The following is a 17,203-nucleotide window of genomic DNA, read 5'->3' on the forward strand; positions in this document are numbered from 1 at the left end:
GATTCCCAACTCACCCGATTCCCAACTCATTCCAGCTCCCAGCTCACCTAATCTCCTGGCTAACATCATTTAAATAATAAGAAAGTGAGAACTGCCACAAATTAGGGGGCTAATCCATGTGCCCAATTTCATCAAACCAAATTCCTTTCAAATTAGGCTTTGTGTTCAAACCATGTATCTCTCAAGATGTGAAAATGACAACTACATTTAAATGGATCAGGGTTATCGGCCAATAAATCTCAGTTACCTGAAGTTCCTCAGGATTTGAGGTGTAAGCAGCAACCTTTCGGACAGCTTGTGTCCCTCGCAGGACTAGTGAGAGTTGAGTAAGCTCCCCGACCACACAGTTGACATCTATCCGTTGAAGGGAGTGTATATAGAACTGCCATATCTGGATGGGCACAGCCAACCAGGGGTCTCTGAAAAATGAACAGGAAAATGTTCTTCCAACTGTTTATACACATTTCCCTCTCCTCTTATTTGATCATTCTCTAATAGTACAATCTGCGATAAATGCTTAGAACTGCTACCCAACCTAGTAAAGATTTTAAGGGGACAATTTTCTGTCAGACAGTGCACCCTGACAGTGCCACTATAGTCTCCTCATGTGTGTTGCCACTAAGAAAGACTTCCTGCATCTAACAGGTACTTTGGAAAATTACTGCCAATAGGTAATTGTCAGTCAGGCTCTTGAACGATGCAAAGTGCAGCAGATGAACAGCATCTGAAGATATAAGATTGGCTGGACATTTCATCAAAGGCAACTCAAGAATTTTCTGATCTTATTTCAGTTTTCCAACATTTGTTGTTTCCTTTTAACTTCTCCCAGATGAAGTAAATTGTGCTAGCATGGACTTGACTGGCCAAACAGCCTCCTTCTGTGCTGTGCAGACTGTGTAACAAAACAGCCCCATCTTGGGCTAGGAGGGAGAAAAGGGTCCCTTCCACAAAAGCACACCTCCAACAGTTCAGAGGCTAGGAATCCTGCAGCGAGTAACTCACCACCTGACTCCCCAAAGCCTGTCCATCATCTACAAGGCACAAATTAGGAGTGTGATGGAATATTCTCCACTTGCCTGGATGAGTGCAGCTCCCACAACACTCAAGAAGCTTGACGCTATCCAGGCCAAAGCAGCCTACTTGATTAGCACCACATCCACAAATATTCACTCCCTCCACCACGGTGGCAGCAGTGTGTACCATCTACAAGATACACTGCAGGAATTCACCAAGGCTCTTTAGACAGCATCTCCCAAACCCACAACCACTACAATCTAGAAGGACAGAGGCAACAGACACATAGGAACACCAACACCTGGAAGTTTCCCTCCAAGCCACTCAGCATCCTGACTTGGAAATATATCCAAGTTCTTCCTTCACTGTCACTGACAGCACTGTGGGTGTACCTACACCACATGGGCTGCAGTGGTTCAAGAAGGCAGCTCACCAGCATCTTCTCAAGGGCAATTTGGGATAGGCAATAAATGCTGACCTAGCCAGTGATGCCCATATCCCATGAATGAATAAATAAACAGCAGCCAGAGAGGCGCATTACTCAAAGTTTCAGTTCTCCATAACAAAAACCTGCAGTGTGCAGACAAGAAGGTATTCATGTGCAAATCATATGTCCATATATATATTTGGTTTCAAAACTGCCCACAGATCAAATACCAAGAAAAATGCAAAGGGTCGAAAACAGCACTGATGTTATAACAGATCCAGCTAGATAGTCCAATGATGAGATGGTGCCGAATTTCATAAGCAGTTATGTTCAAATAGGTTCAGTGTTAGTTGCTCACATGTAAACAATGACAAAGAACTTCTTAACCTCTGGACTGGGACCGCATGCCACTTTCAGGAAGACATCCTGCGGCTCATTGAGGGCCTGCAAAGGAAACAAAGATGGGATAGTTAAAAGGTTAATTGACACGGCAATCAAGGGTTACTCTAATATGTAATATCTAATGCAACATAACAATATAATGCAATATGAAGCACTGAGTGCACTGATAATAATGGTGCTGCAACTGTAAGTAAATAAATATTCTTAGCCCTTCAATTCTTTAATATTTCTCTTAACATGCTACTTTGCAAACTGTGCTGTTCCCAGAGGCAGCCCAATAATCTCTCAAGAGGCATTGAAACCCAGCTCCAGAAACAGAAATATTTTCTGCCTTTTTCACACAATCAAATATTACAGCTTTGATTAAGTTGCATACCAAACAAGTGCCTCCAAGTTATTAGAAGGATGTAAGCTCACTGAAAAACTCAAACTAGATCATAAAATCTTTGGTGTTTCTAACCATGTTATCACCTCTCAACCAACCAGTTAGTCTCAAACATTTCCATCCAGTCATTTATTCATTCAGCTGTGGACCTCAACAAATGTGTTGCTTCTTCAGGGTCCAACTGGCTGTGAGGTAAATGTCGGTATTCTCTTTCTTCTTCTCTTGCTCTCCAACAAAACAGGGCAAGGAAATGTTATTCAAAGACAGAGCTTTTGGTTTCATAGCTTCAGATTGTCTCTTTTGCACCATTTGGCAATCACATCACTAAAATCAGATATTCCTGATTTCCATTATTCAATACCCATTGGGTTGTTAAAAAGATTCAGTGAGTCACACTGAAGTAAAGTGCTGCAATCACTCACTGATGTTTTATAGCAATATGCTCATAATAAAATCCAAAATGAGAGGAGGGCATTTGTCCCATTCAACCTGTTCTATCCAAAGCCTGTACTTCCACAGGCAGAAACTTCCTGTTCTAACTTCCCTGGGGATCGGGTGGGGGTTTAAACCAACATTGCTAAATATCTCTGTAACAGCTATCACTCCATGCCCATATGCTGCTTCACAGGATTGCCATGGAATTTTACAGTGGAGAAACGGGAAGGGAAATTTAAAAATGCAACCCCGCACACACATTTTGTCTTCCTTACGTGGGTTTGCTCAGTGTTGGGAGACAAAAATTTTGCCCACAGTGTGGGTGAATGATCCTGGCTCAGCAAGTCTAAGTGGGAGATCTCTTGGGCTTGAAGCAAACTCTGGGCATTAATGAATTATGGATTCAGAATCATGGTTTAACTGGAAAATGAATGAGCCCCCGCCTGACCTGCTTTATAAGGGCTAGGGGCTGTGTTTAGAGCTCACTTTGTTCTGTCAGCCTACCTTAGTGCAGATAGTGGTAGTGTTATGCATGTCCTAGTTACATGATAATGCTCATAAAATAGGATTAGAGTCTAGTGAATATAGATATCACCCAATCTATCATGAATACAGACCAGCAGGTTCTAATTCTCCTGGCCCTGCATGCTGGGGAAATTAACCCATTTCCAATCAATATTTTGCATTCAAAGCTGGAAACTATGCAGCTACAGATATCGTGCAAGAGCAGATTTGGAATTTGCTGGTGATGTCCTACACAGTTGAATGGCTTGCAAGCACTCACTGTTTAGGCTAACACAGAAAAGGACCACTTAGATTGGGTACAGGGGACCTGCAAGCAGCTGTGGGACCCTTCCTATCCCAGCGTGTTCAACAGAACTGGGGGACTATAAGGTTGTGTGGCACTACTACATTTGATGTATTAAAAAATGTTTTGAGTTGTTACTGAAAAGCTCCTCATTTGGTATATTTCAGATTTTGATAAAGAGACCTATAATTATTTATGGCCTCTCCAGCAGCTTGTAGCAAAGAGAAATACAAATTGTCACGTTTCTGTAGCTCACATTAATATTCTGAGCAGTGAACCAACCACAGAGCTAAATATTCATCTTTAACAGATAATCCATTCAGACGGATAGCTAACATACCGCCTTCAAAGTGTCTAATCATGGGGGTTTGATCCACACCAGAATTTCTCTTTATATCCTACGTTTATATCCTGTCTTGAGGTTACAATGGAATCACTGTTCAATTATTCTAGAATTTAACTTGAATATTTGTCCCTTTCATCATTCTTCAATTACTGATGGGAATCTCTTCAACCCACTATCACAAAATGATCCTATGCCTGATTTCTGTGTTCTCAGCTGACTGTAGAGATTGTGTTACCACCTTCCGTAAGAAAAAGCCACAGCCATGTGAATGCCTCCAGGACAGTGTACTGTTTGCAATTTAGACTTGCTGAGCCAGGATCGTTTTCCCACACTATGGGCTAAATTTTTGTCTCCTGATGCTGAGTAAATCCATATCAGGAAGACAAAACAGGAGGTGTGTACAGCCGCATTTTTAAATTTTCCCTCCAATTCCTGCCGCCTGCCACTTTCGCCAGGTTGGGAAACTTGATGGGTCGCGACCTGACACTCACTTAAAGTGACGTTAGCTTCGCTATTTAAATGTCTGCTGCAAATTCAAGTTTCCCTGTCATTGCTATTTTCATGGAGGTGGGTGGGTTCCTGAAGCCTGAGAGAACCATACCAAGTAAGTCAGTTCATGCACCTTGGGGGAAGCCTGCTGTGGAGTCGGGAACCTTTGACAGGTTAGTTTAAAAGCTCTTGCCAACTTCAACTGTCATAATGTAATGGAGTTTGATGATTTAAGTATGTTTTCAGTGCAGTGAATGATCGTAGGGTTCTGTATTTAAAATAATAGAGACCATTAAATTGACCAGCACTGTGTAAGTGTTCAGAAGCATTACTGTCCTTTCTCCAGTCCTCTTCTACATCCTACAGAATGGAGGATCAGGTATGAATGTATGCCGGGGACCCTGTGGTTTGATTTTCATATTGACTTAATTAACATCTGCTGAGCCTTTGAAGTACTCTTCCAATATCTACAAGTAATATTCGCAGCACACAAGTGCCAGGCAATGACTATCTCCAACAAGGGAGAATCTAACTATCTCCCCTTGATATTCAATGGCATTATTATCACTGAATCCTCAACTATCAACATCCTGGAGGTTACCATTGACAAAAACTGAACTGGGCCAGCCATATCATACTTTAGCTACAAGAGCAGGTCAAAGGCTGGGAATTCTAGAGCAAGTAACTCATCTCTTGACTCCCAAATCCTGTCCACCACCTACAAGACACAAGTCAGAATTGGGATGGAATACTCTTTATTTGCCTGGATGAGTGCAGCTCCGACAACACTCAATAAGCTCAACACCATACAGAACAAAGCAGCCCACTTGATTGACACCACATTCACCACTTTCTACATTCACTCCCTCCACCCCCCACGCACAGTAGCAGCAGTGTGTACCATCTACAGGATAGACTGCAGCAATTCACCAAGGCTCCTTCAACAGCACCTTCCAAACTTGCAACCTCTACCAACTAAAAGGACAAGGGCAGCAGATGCATGGGAGCACCACCACCTGCATGTTCCCCACCAAGCCACACACCATCCTGACTTGGAACTATATCACCGTTCCTTCACTATCGCTGGGTCAAAATCTATGAGATGAGAAATAGGCAGGTACTACAATGGACATGGGATCACTTCTGTCAGGTTACGAACGAGACAATGAAGATAAAAACGGCTCCTATTCTTTTCATGATGTCAGCTATGACTAGTGGTAGCAATCTTGTCTGAGTCAGAAGGCTGTGAGTTCAAGACCCACTCCTGAGACCTAAGCACAAAATCTAGGCTGACACTCCAGCACTGAGCGAATGGAGGTGCTGTCTTTTAGATGAGACGTTAAAACACAGCCTCATATAAATCCAAGGTGCATGTAAAAGATCTCATGGTATAATTGGAAGAAGATTAGATGAGTCGTCCCTGGTGTCCTGGCCAACATTTATCCCTCAACTGACACCTAAAGCAGATTATCTGTTCATTATCACATTGCTTATGGGAGCTAATAGAGTGGTAATTAGCTCCTCCATTTTCCTACATTACAACAGTGAGAAGACTTCAAAAACCAATTGGATGTGAAGCACTTTGGAACATCCCGATGTTGTGAAAGGCACTATATAAATGCAAGTCTTTCTTTTATATATAAAATAATCTATTAAAAACTGCGGCTAATCCTGTATTGGTTAAATATTATTTAATTGAACTTTCACTCTGTGTCAAAACATATCTATTACCATTCTAACTGAAGGATTATGGACTTTTCAATACAGCCTTTGAAAATTAAAAGGCTGAATTAGAAACACTGAACTGTTCAGCAGGCATGTTGAAATGCTTGGTTAAGTTCAAAAGGTATCATGATTGCTTAAGACTGTTGAAGGCTAACTGCTATGATAGCCTAAGTAAAGATTCAAGGCCAGTCATGATTTGCTGTACTTCTGAAGGACAAAGAGAGATAAGAAGGTCATGATAAAGACAGCTGTCTTTTCAAACTATGAGGAAGACAGAAAGAGGAAAAAAAACATGCAGTGTTTTGGCCAGCTGTTATAGGCTAAGAACAGTCAGAACGGAGCGCTTCGAAGAAGACAGGAAGAAAGAGTTAACTCAGTCTCCCAAAGCAGGAGTCATACTGCACATCAATAAAACCAATTATTTAGAAAAGTTTGCAGCCGTTGTTATTTTTGCCTCTCAGTGCCCTAAAGAGTAATGAGAAGTTAAAAAAAACCCTGCATTCCTCATCGAGCAGTATTTTCACTTTATAGGTCACTGAATTCTGGTGATGTTGCTTCAATGTCAGTTTATCTTCCAGCATCGTGGATCACTGGCTTTGCAGTCTTTTTCATTCTTGACTAGGAGCCGGGGAATCATGGGTGCGTTCCAATTACCATCCATACTGTTTCTCCCAATATATGCTCCCAGCAGACAAGGTTTCTTGCCACAAATAAAACTGTCAGAATAATATTTATGTAAATTCCTGATAAGAGTAATAGCTGGTTTAATTAATTTGTCTTTCTTTGGAACAAAGGAGGAGGCCATTCAGCCTCTTGAGCCTGTTCCACCATTCAATTAGATCACAGTTGATCTCAGTCATTTACCTGCCTTGGTTTTTTTTTATTCATTCACGAGATGTGGGCTTCACTGGCTGGGCCAGCATTTATTGCCTATCCCTAGTTGCCCTTGAGAAGGCGGTGGTGAGCTGCCTTCTTGAACCACTGCAGTCCATGTGGTGTAGGTACACCCACAGTGCTGTTAAGGAGGGAGATCCAGGATGTGGCAGTGAAGGAATGGCGATATATTTCCAAGTCAGGATGCTGTGGAAGGGAACATGCGGGTGGTGATGTTTCCATGCATCTGCTGCCCTTGTCATTCCAGGTGGTAGAGGTTGGTGAGTTGCTGCAGTGCATCTTGTAGATGGTACACACTGCTGTCACTGTGCATCGGTGGTGGAGGGAGTGAATATCTGTGGATGGGGTGACAATCAAGTGGGCTGCTTTGTCCTGGATGGTGTCAAGCTTCTTGAGATGCACTCATCCAGGCAAGTGGAGAGTATTCCACCACACTCCTGAATTGTGCCTTGTAGATGGTGGACAGGCTTTGGGGAGTCTGGAGGTGTTACTCACCGCAGAATCCCCAGCCTTTGACCTGCTCTTGTAGCCACAGTATTTATATGGCTGGTCCAGTTCAGTTTCTGGTCAATGGTTACCCCAGGATGTAGAGAGTTGGGAAATTCAGTGATGGTACTGTCATTGCATGTCAAGGGGAAATGGCTAGATTCTTTCTTGTTGGAGATGGTCATTGTCTGGCGCTTTTGTGGTGCGAACGTTACTTGCCACTTATCATCCCTCGCTTGAAAGTTGTCCATACGAGCATGCGAATTAGGAGCAGGAGTAGGCAGTCGAGCCTGCTCCACAATTCAATAAAATCATGACTGATCAGAATGTAACCTCAACTCCACATTCCCACCTACCCCTGATAACCTTGCACCCAATGGTTTATCAAGAATCTATCTAGTTGTGCCTTAAAAATATTCAAAGGCTCTGCTTCCACTGCTCTTTGAGGAACAGATTTCCAAAAACTCACGACCCTTTGAGAAAATTTTTTTTATCTCTGTCTTAAATAAGCAACCCCTTATTTTTAAACAGTGCCCCCTAGTTCTAGATTTTCCCACAAGAGGAAACATCCTTTTCACATCCATCCTGTCAAGGTCCTGAGGGGCCTTAAAGGTTTCAATTAAGTCATCTCCCACTCTTCTAAACTCCAGTGGCTACAAGCCTAACCTGTCCAACCTTTCCTCATAAGACAACCTGCCTATTTCAGGTAATAGTCTGGTAAACCTTCTCTGAACTGCTTCCAATGCAATTAACGTCCAATAATGTACACGTTACTCCAGATGTGGTCCCACCAGTGTCCTGTACAATTGAAGCTTAACCTCCCTACTTCTGTATTCAATTCCCCTCACAATAAATGGTAGCTTTCCTAATTACTTGGTGTACCTGCATACTAGGACACCCTGATCCCTCTGCATCTCAGAGCTCTGCAATCTCTCGCCATTTAGATAATATGCTTCTCTTTTATTCTTCCTGCCAAAATGGACAAGTTCACATTTGCCCACATTTTACTCATTTGCCAGATCTTTGCTCATTCACTTAACCTATCTATGTCCCTTTATAGCCTCCTCACATCTTCTTCACAACTTACTTTCCTACCTATCTTTGTGTCATCAGCAAATTTAGCAACCATTCCTTCAGTCCCTTCATCCAAGTCATTTATATAAATTGTAAAAAGTTGAGGCCCCAGCACTAATTCCACACCACTCGTCACATCATGCCAACCAGAAAAAGACCCATTTATGCCAACTCTGCTTCTTGTTAGCCAGCCAATCTTCTATCCATGCCAATATGTTACCCCTATACTATGAGTTTTTATTTTCCGCAATAACCTTTGCTGTGGCACCTCACCAAATGCCTTCTGGAAAAAGTACAGTACATCCACCGGTTCACCTATATCCACAGCACATGTGACTCCTTTAAAGAACTCCAATAAATTGGTTAAACATGATTTCCCTTTCACAAAACCATGTTGACTCTGCCTGATTGCCTTGAGATTTTCTAAGTGCCCTGCTATAACATCTTTAATAATAGCTTCTAACATTTTCCCTATGATAGATGATAAGCTAACTGGCCTGTAATTTCCTGCTTTCTGTCTCCCTTCCTTTTTGAATAAAGGAGTTACATTTGCTATTTTCCAATCTAATGGAACCTTCCCCAAATCTAGGGAATTTTGGAAAATTAAAACCAATGTATCAACTATCTCACGAGCCACTTCTTTTAAGGCCCTTGGGTGAAGTCCATTAGAACCCAGAGATTTGTCAGCCCACAGCTCCAACAATTTGCTCAACACCACTTGCCTGGTGATTGTAATTTTCCCTGAGTTTCTCACTCCCTTCCATTTCCTGATTTACAGCTATTTCTGGGATGTTATTTGTACCTTCTATAGTGAAGACCGATGTCCAGGTCTTGCTGCATACAGGCACGGACTGCTTCAATATCTGAGGTCTGAGGAGTTGCGAATGCTATACATTGTGCAATCATCTGCAAACATCCTCAATTCTGACCTTATGATGGAGGAAAGTCATTGATGAAGCAGCTGAAGATGGTTGGGCCTAGGACACTACCCTGAGGAACTCCTGCAGTGATTTCCTGGGTCTGAGATGATTGGCCTCCAACAACCACAACCATCTTTCTTTGTGCTAGGTATGACTCCAACCAGTGAAGAATTTTCCTCCCGATTCCCATTGACTCCAGTTTTGTTAGGGCTCTTTGATGCCACACTCTGTCAAATGCAGCCTTGATGACAAAGGCAGTCACTCTCACCTCACCTCTGGAGTTCAGCTCTTTTGTTCATCTTTGGACCAAGGCTGTAATAAGGTCAGGAGCTGAGTGACCCTGGTGGAACTCAAACTGAATGTCAGTAAGCAGGTTATTGCTGAGCAGATGCCGCTTGATAGCATTATTGATGACCTCTTCCATTACTTTGCTGATGATCGAGAGTAGACTGATTGGGGGCGGATTATTTTTGTCCTGCTTTTTGCAAACACGATATGCCTGGATGATTTTTGGCATTGCCAGGTAGATGCCAGTGTTGTAGCTGTACTGGAACAGCTTGGCTAGGGGCATGACAAGTTCTGGAGCACAAGTCTTCAGTACTATTGCTGGAATATTGTCAGGGCCCGAAGCCCGTATCCACTGTCTTCAGTTGTTTCTTGATATCACGTAGAGTGAATTGAATTGGCTGCAGACTGGCATCTGTGATGCTGGGGACCTCTGGAGGAGGCCAAGATGGATCATCCACTCGGCACTACTGGCTGAAGATAGTTGCAGATGCTTAAGCCTTGCCTTTTGCACTGATGTGCTGGGCATTCCTATCATTGATGATGTGGATATTTGTGCAGCCTCCTCCTCCAGTTAGTTGTTTAATTGTCCACCACTATTCACAACTGGGTGTGGCAGGACTGCAGAGCTTAGATCTGATCCATTGGTTGTGGGATCGCTTAGCGCTGTCTATCGCTTGTTGATTATGCTGTTCGGCACGCAAGTAGTTTTGTGTAGTAGTTTCACCAGGTTGACACCTCATTTTTAAGTATGCCTGGTGCTGCTCCTGGCATACCCTTCTGTACTCTTCATTGAACCAGGGTTGATCCCCTGGCTTGATGGTGATGGTAGAGTGGGGGATATGCTGGGCCATGAGGTTACAGATTTGGTTGAATGATGGCCCACAGCACCTCATGGATACTCAGACTTGAGTTGCTAGATCTGTTCAAAATTCAGCTCATTTAGCACGGTGGTAGTGCCACCCAACACAATGGAGGGTATCCTCATTGTGAAGACTGAACTTCGTCTCCACAAGGACAGTGTGGTGCTCACTCCCAGTGATACCTTTATAGACAGATTCATCTGCGACAGGTGAATTGGTGAGGACGAGGTCAAGTATGTTTTTCCCTCTTGTTGGTTCCCTCACCACCTGCCGCAGACCTAGTCTAGCAACTATGTTCTTTAGGACTCAGCCAGTCCAGTCAGTAATGGTGCAACCGAGCCACTCTTGGTAATGGACATTGAAGTCCCCCACCCAGAGTACATTCTTCACCCTTGCCACCCTCGGTGCTTCTTCCAATTGATGTTCAACATGGAGAAGTACCGATTCGTCAGTTAAGGGGGTGCATTAGGTGGTAATTAGCAAGAGGTTTCCTTGCCCATGTTTGACCAGATGGCATGAGACTTCATGGGGTCCTGAGTCAATGTTGACAACTCCCTCCTGACTGTAGACCACTGTGCCACCACCTTTGGTGGGTCTGCCCTGTTGGTGGGACAGTACATACACAGGGATGGTGATGGTGGCCTGGGACATTGCCGGCAAGGTATGATTCCATAAGTAGGACTACGTCAGGCTGTTCCTTGACTAGTCTGTGGGACATCTCTCCCAATTTTAGCACAAGTGCCCAGATGTTAGTCAGGAGCACTTTGCAATATCAACAGAGCTGGGTGTGCGGTTACTGTTTCTGGTGCCTAGGTTAATGCTGGGTTGTCTGTCAGGTTTCTTTCCTTATCAACTTTTCAGTAATGGTTTTTATACAACTCAATGGCTTGCTCAGCCACTTCAGAGGGCACTTAAGAATCAACCACATTACTGTGGGTCTAGAGTCACATGTCGGCCAGACCACATAAGGACGGCAGATTTCCTTCCTAAAGGGCATTAATGAATCAGTCTCAGCTTTGTCATTTTCATTTCAACTGAGCCCAGCAATTTTTTGGGGGACATAATTCCTAATTTCCACTGCCCTTTGTGTGGAAAGTGCTCCCTGATATCACTCCTGAATGGCCTAGCTCGGACTTCCCCATGTTCTAGACTCCCCCACCAGAGGTTCCAAACATGCAGACTGTAAGTAGATAAGAAATGTGTGAAAGGTTGTCTATCCAATAGCTATCTAGCAGGGTTTAGTGTAACTGTCTGAAAGTTATCATGCTGTCCTGAGGAAATTCTCTGTTTTTAAGTGGAACTGACACTGTTAGAAAGAAGGCACCTCAGAATCAAACACTGTTCCATCTTGACAATCTCTTTGGATCATGGTGACAGGTGTTAACACAATTTATATCCTCTCAACATGTGCCTTCAAAGCCTTTGAGAAAGATTAGTGCATGGACATGGTCTGTTCCTTTAAGGCAGGGAATGAAAATCTCTAAGTGCAGAAAATACACAATTGGATACTCGGAAGGCAAAGGGGAAGAAAGGTTAATGTTTCAGGCGAAGTTCTTCAACAGGATCTCAAAAAACATTGCGATTTAGTAGCATTGCATCACTTCTGGGATCAGTGAGTGACCATAATAATGTGAATCCCTGAAAGCAAGAATTCCTATCATAAGCATAGTTCATTGACGACAGATCATACGCAACAAGAACTAAGTATTCACAGAATCACACAGTGCAGAAGAAGCCCTTCAGCCCATCGAGTCTGCACTGACACGTGAGAAACACCTGACCTACCTACCTAATCCCATTTACCAGCATTTAGCCCATAGCCTTGAATGTTATGACGTGCCAAGTGCTCATCCAGGTACTTTTTAAAGGATGTGAGGCAACCCAACTCCACCACCCTCCCAGGCAGTGCATTCCAGACCGTCACCACCCTCTGGGTAAAAACATTTTTCCTCACATCCCCCTTAAACCTCCTGCCCCTCACCTTACCAAGTATTGCCAAACAATCTTACACATTATCACATACATACGAACATGCGAATTAGGAGGAGTAGGCCACTCGGCCCCTCGAGCCTGCCCCACCATTCAAAAAGATCATGGCTAATCTAATTATAACATCAACTCCACCTTCTCACCTACCCCTATAACCTTTCACCCCCTTGCTTATCAAGAATCTATCTACCTCTGTCTTAAAAATATTCAAAGACTCCGCTTCCACGTAGCACCTTTTGAGAAAGAGAGTTCCAAAGATTCACAACCTTCAGAAAAAAATTCTCCTTATCTCTGTCTTAAATGGGTGACCCCTTATTTTTAAACAGTGCCCCCTTGTTCTAGTTTCTCCCACAAAAGGAAACATCCTTTCCGGATCCACCCTGTCAAGACCCCTCAGGATCTTAGATGCTTCAATCAAATCGCTGCTTCCTCTTCTAAACTTCAGTGGATACAAGCCTAGCTTGTCTAATCTTTTCTCATATGACAACCCTCCCATTCCAGGTATTAGTCGGGTAAACCTTTTCTGAACTACTTCCTACACAATTACAGCCTTCCTTAAACATTACATAGCATTAACAACATAGAAACAGACCATTCTGCCCAAAAGGTCTATGTCAGCTTTAATATTCCATGTTCCATACAAGTCTCCTCCCATCCTTCTTCATTTCAACCATCAACATATGCTTCTATTCCTTTTTCCCTAATGTGTTTATCTAGTTTTTCCCGAAATACATCTATGCTAGACACCTTGTGGTAGTGAGCCCACATTCTAACACTTCTCCGGTCAAAGGAGTTTCCCCTGAATTCCCTGTTGGATTTATTAATAACTAACTTGCATTTATGGCCTCTAGTTCTGATCTCCCCCTACAAGTGAAAATGCCTTCTCTACATCTAGTTGGTCAATCCCTATCATAATTTTAGAGAACTTTATCAGATCACCCCTCAGTCTTCTCTTTTCTAGAGAAAAAAACCCCAGCCCGTTCCATTTTTCCTGATAAGTATAGCCACTCTGTTCTGACATAACCTTAATAAATCTTTTCACACCTCCACCTGTGCCTCGATGTCCTTTGAACAATATGGAAACCAGAACTGCTCACAGTGTTGCCTAACTAAAAGATTCTACACAGGTTTAAATAATTTCTCCGCCTGTCTATTCTAACCAGATCTCATAGTTAGCACACATTGCCAGCTATTGAACCATGATAGTTACATCAGCCAAACATATTGTACCACACTCACTGCTACACTTCCATCTCTCTTATAGTTAATTTTTACTTGTACATGACAACCCCCAGCTCTACCTCAATTCCACCTTTGTCAACTCCTCCATTGTTGCTAAAGTATCAGACTCTTTATCCAACATCCAGCACCGGATGGGCAGAAATTTCCCTCAATTAAGTATTGGGAAGACTGAAGCCATGGTTTTCGGTCCCCACTCTAAACTCCGTTCTCTAGCTGCTTACTCCACCCCTTTCCCTGGCAACAGCCGAAGATGAAACCAGTTTGTTTGCCACCTTGATGTCGTATTTGACCCCGAGATGAGCTTCTGACCTCACATCCATGCCATTGCTAAGACCGCCCATTTCCACCTCCATAACGTCATCCGACTTTGCCCCTGTCTCAGCTCATTTGCTGTTGAAACCCTTATTCATGCCTTTGATACCTCTAGTCTTGATTATTCCAATGCACTCCTGGCTGGTCTTCCACATTCTACTCTCCGTAAATTTGAGATCACCCAAAACTCTGCTTTCTGTATCTTAAATCGCACCAAATCCGATTCACCTATCTCTCCGGTGCTCACTGATCTACACTGGCTCCCAGTCAAGTAACATATTGATTTTTAAATTCTCATCCCTGTTTCAAATCCCTCCATGGCCTCACCCCTCCCTATCTCTATAATTTTTTCCAGCCTACAACTCTCCAAGATATCTGTTCTCTTGTAACACTGGTCTCTTGAGCATCCCTGATTTTAATCACTCCACCATTGATGGCTGTGCCTACAGGTGGCAAGGCCCCAAGGTCTGGAATTATCTCCATAAACCTCTCTACCTCCCTCTCCTCCTTTAAGTCTTTCCTTAATGTCTTCCTTTTTGACAAAGCTTTTGTTCATCTGTTCCACTACCTCTTTTTGTGGCTAGGTATCATATTTTGTTTTCTCATGCTCCTGTGAAATGCCTTGGCGAGTTTTATTACGTTAAAGGTGCTATCTAAATATAAGTTGTTGTTGTTGCTTTGCAGGACAAGGTGGTATGTAACCTGATGCAACAGTACCTAACTGGCAGGGAGCAGGCATGATGCATGTCCTCATCCCAATGAAGGAGGTGCTGTTGCCATTATTAGAGCAGCCACAACCGAGGCTGTGGTCAATTGCAAGACTGAAACCATTGAGAAAGGCAGTATGCTACCTAATCCTCCTTCTCACATCCCCTTTTTCCTACATCCCACAATCATAATTCACAAGCTGCATACAGTGTAAGCATGCGCCTCTTGCTCATCTGCCCCTACCCCACCCCTCTTTATCACACCACTACCATTGTGCCTCAGATGCCCAAGAATTGCAACCTAGTCAGGCAATGGTGGAAGACAATGAAGAGAAGAAACATCATCGCTTATTCTCAGATGTTGACACTGTGCTTACTTAAGTGAGTAGCTTAGTGGTGGGGTCCTGCACATGGTGTGTCATTTTTATAGATGATGCCCTGGTGTGTTAATCCAGTCAGCTCAGCTCACTGTTGGCTAATCTGTGTTTGTACCATTGGCCCAAAAATCTTTTCAAAGTTTCCAAAAGGTCAAAAGCACTCAAATATTTGGACCAAAAAAATATATTGGCTCGTCATTAACATGAGTAAAACAAGAACATACCATTTTCTTTGTCTCACAAATGATGTTGAAATCACTGCAGCGAACGTGGGTCTGAAATTCAGAATTTGGCGATTGTACTGTCATACCTGGAAAATTTCAAATGATGTGATGACATACATATAAACAGTAAGGAGAAATGCAGGAATTGCATGCACACAGTGGACTTTCCCCTCCCCTCCCACAATAACAGGGGATATGAGCATGTGTAGAACTGATTGTAAAATGAAGGATCATAGGGAAAAATAATTTGGACGGTGATACTAATGGAGACAATGCATGTTTACTGATACTTTCCACAATGGTTCAACTGACAATGACACCGTTTATTGTGTTTCCAGAATATTATTCCAAATTTCTACCATTTTTTCTGTGGAGAAATGTTTCCTAACTTCACTCTTCAAAGGCCCAGCTCTAATTTTTAGGCTATGTCTTACTTTTTACTATAACAAACAAACTAGATCAACACTAACTAAACATTACTTAGTTAGCAGCTAATACTCTAAACTATAGGAAAGACATCCCTGATTTATCTCTTATTGAAAAACCCCACACTGCATTTATAATCACAGCACTCTCTCTGCAGAATTACAGTGTTTACAAGAGCCATTCAAAAGTTACTCCCAGTTTCCAACAAGCTCTCATCTCCAGATTTTGCTGTGTCATAACATCCAGTGACCAGTGAAGGTCCTTTTCCTCAGTCTTCCAAGAAATCCCAAACTGATCTCCAGCAGCACAGCTCACTCCGGTGATTCCTTCCCCTGACCACGCCAAGATGAATTCCCTTTCTCTCTCTCTCTCTCCCCCAGGCCACACTCTCTGTTCAAAGTCTCTGAGGCAATAGGAACATAGAAATATAGCACTTTGGAGAAGGAATAAGCCATACAGCCCTTCCATAAGACCATAAGACATAGGAGCAGAAAATAGGCCATTCGGCCCATCAAGTCTGCTCCGCCATTCAATCATGGCTGATAGGTTTCTCAACCCCATTCTCCCGCCTTCTCCCCGTAACCTTTGATCCCCTTACCAATCAAGAACCTATCTATCTTGGTCTTAAATACACTCAATGACCTGGCCTCCACAGCCTTCTGTGGCAATGAATTCCATACATTCACCACTCTCTGGCTAAAGAAGTTTCTCCTCATCTCTGTTCTAAAAGGTCTTCCCTTTACTCTGAGGCTGTGCCCTCGGGTCCTAGTCTCTCCTACTAATGGAAACATCTTCCCCACGTCCACTCTATCCAGGCCTTTCAGTATTCTGTAAGTTTCAATCAGATCCCCCCTCATCCTTCTAAACTCCGTCGAGTATAGACCCAGCGTCCTCAAACGTTCCTCATATGTTAAGCCTTTCATTCCTGGGATTATTGTCGTGAACCTCCTCTGGACCCTCTCCAGGGCCAGCACATCCTTCCTGAGATACGGGGCCCAAAATTGCTCACAATATTCTAAATGTGGTCTGACCAGAGGCTTATAAAGCATCAGCAGCACATCCCTTCTTTTATATTCTAGTCCTCTCAAAATAAATGCCAAAATTGCATTTGCCTTCCTAACTAGCGACTCAACCTGCAAGTTAACCTTAATTGAATCCTGGACTAGGACTCCCAAGTCCCTTTGCACTCCAGATTTCTGAATTCTCTCCCCATTTAGAAAATAGTCTATGCCTCTATTCTTCCTACCAAAGTGCATGACCTCACACTTCCGCACATTGTATTCCATCTGCCACTTCTTCCCCCATTCTCCTAACCTGTCTAAATCCTTCTGCAGCCTCCCCGCCTCCTCAATACTACCTGTCCCTCCACCTAT

General features: G+C 43.1%; 1 protein-coding gene across 8 annotated transcripts in view; it reads right to left on the reverse strand.

Annotated features, from left to right (window-relative positions):
• nphp4 (nephronophthisis 4) overlaps nucleotides 1-17,203 on the reverse strand; it is a 504,277-nt gene that overhangs the window by 12,207 nt on the left and 474,867 nt on the right. For 7 of the 8 annotated variants that reach the window (XR_013578910.1, XM_078558224.1, XM_078558219.1 and 4 more), the window contains 3 exons: nucleotides 15,405-15,490; nucleotides 1,800-1,885; nucleotides 248-419 (listed from right to left, as the gene is read on the reverse strand). Coding sequence is in view for 7 of the 8 variants with exons in the window: in XM_078558224.1 (XP_078414350.1) it covers nucleotides 248-419; nucleotides 1,800-1,885; nucleotides 15,405-15,490 (344 nt within the window). In the remaining variant the exon portion in view is untranslated. The remainder of the gene's footprint in view (nucleotides 1-247; nucleotides 420-1,799; nucleotides 1,886-15,404; nucleotides 15,491-17,203) is intronic. The other variant, XM_078558220.1, reaches the window with a different exon arrangement.

The sequence above is a fragment of the Cetorhinus maximus genome, chromosome 15 (genome assembly GCF_964194155.1).
Source record: "Cetorhinus maximus chromosome 15, sCetMax3.hap1.1, whole genome shotgun sequence".
NCBI lineage: Eukaryota > Metazoa > Chordata > Chondrichthyes > Lamniformes > Cetorhinidae > Cetorhinus > Cetorhinus maximus.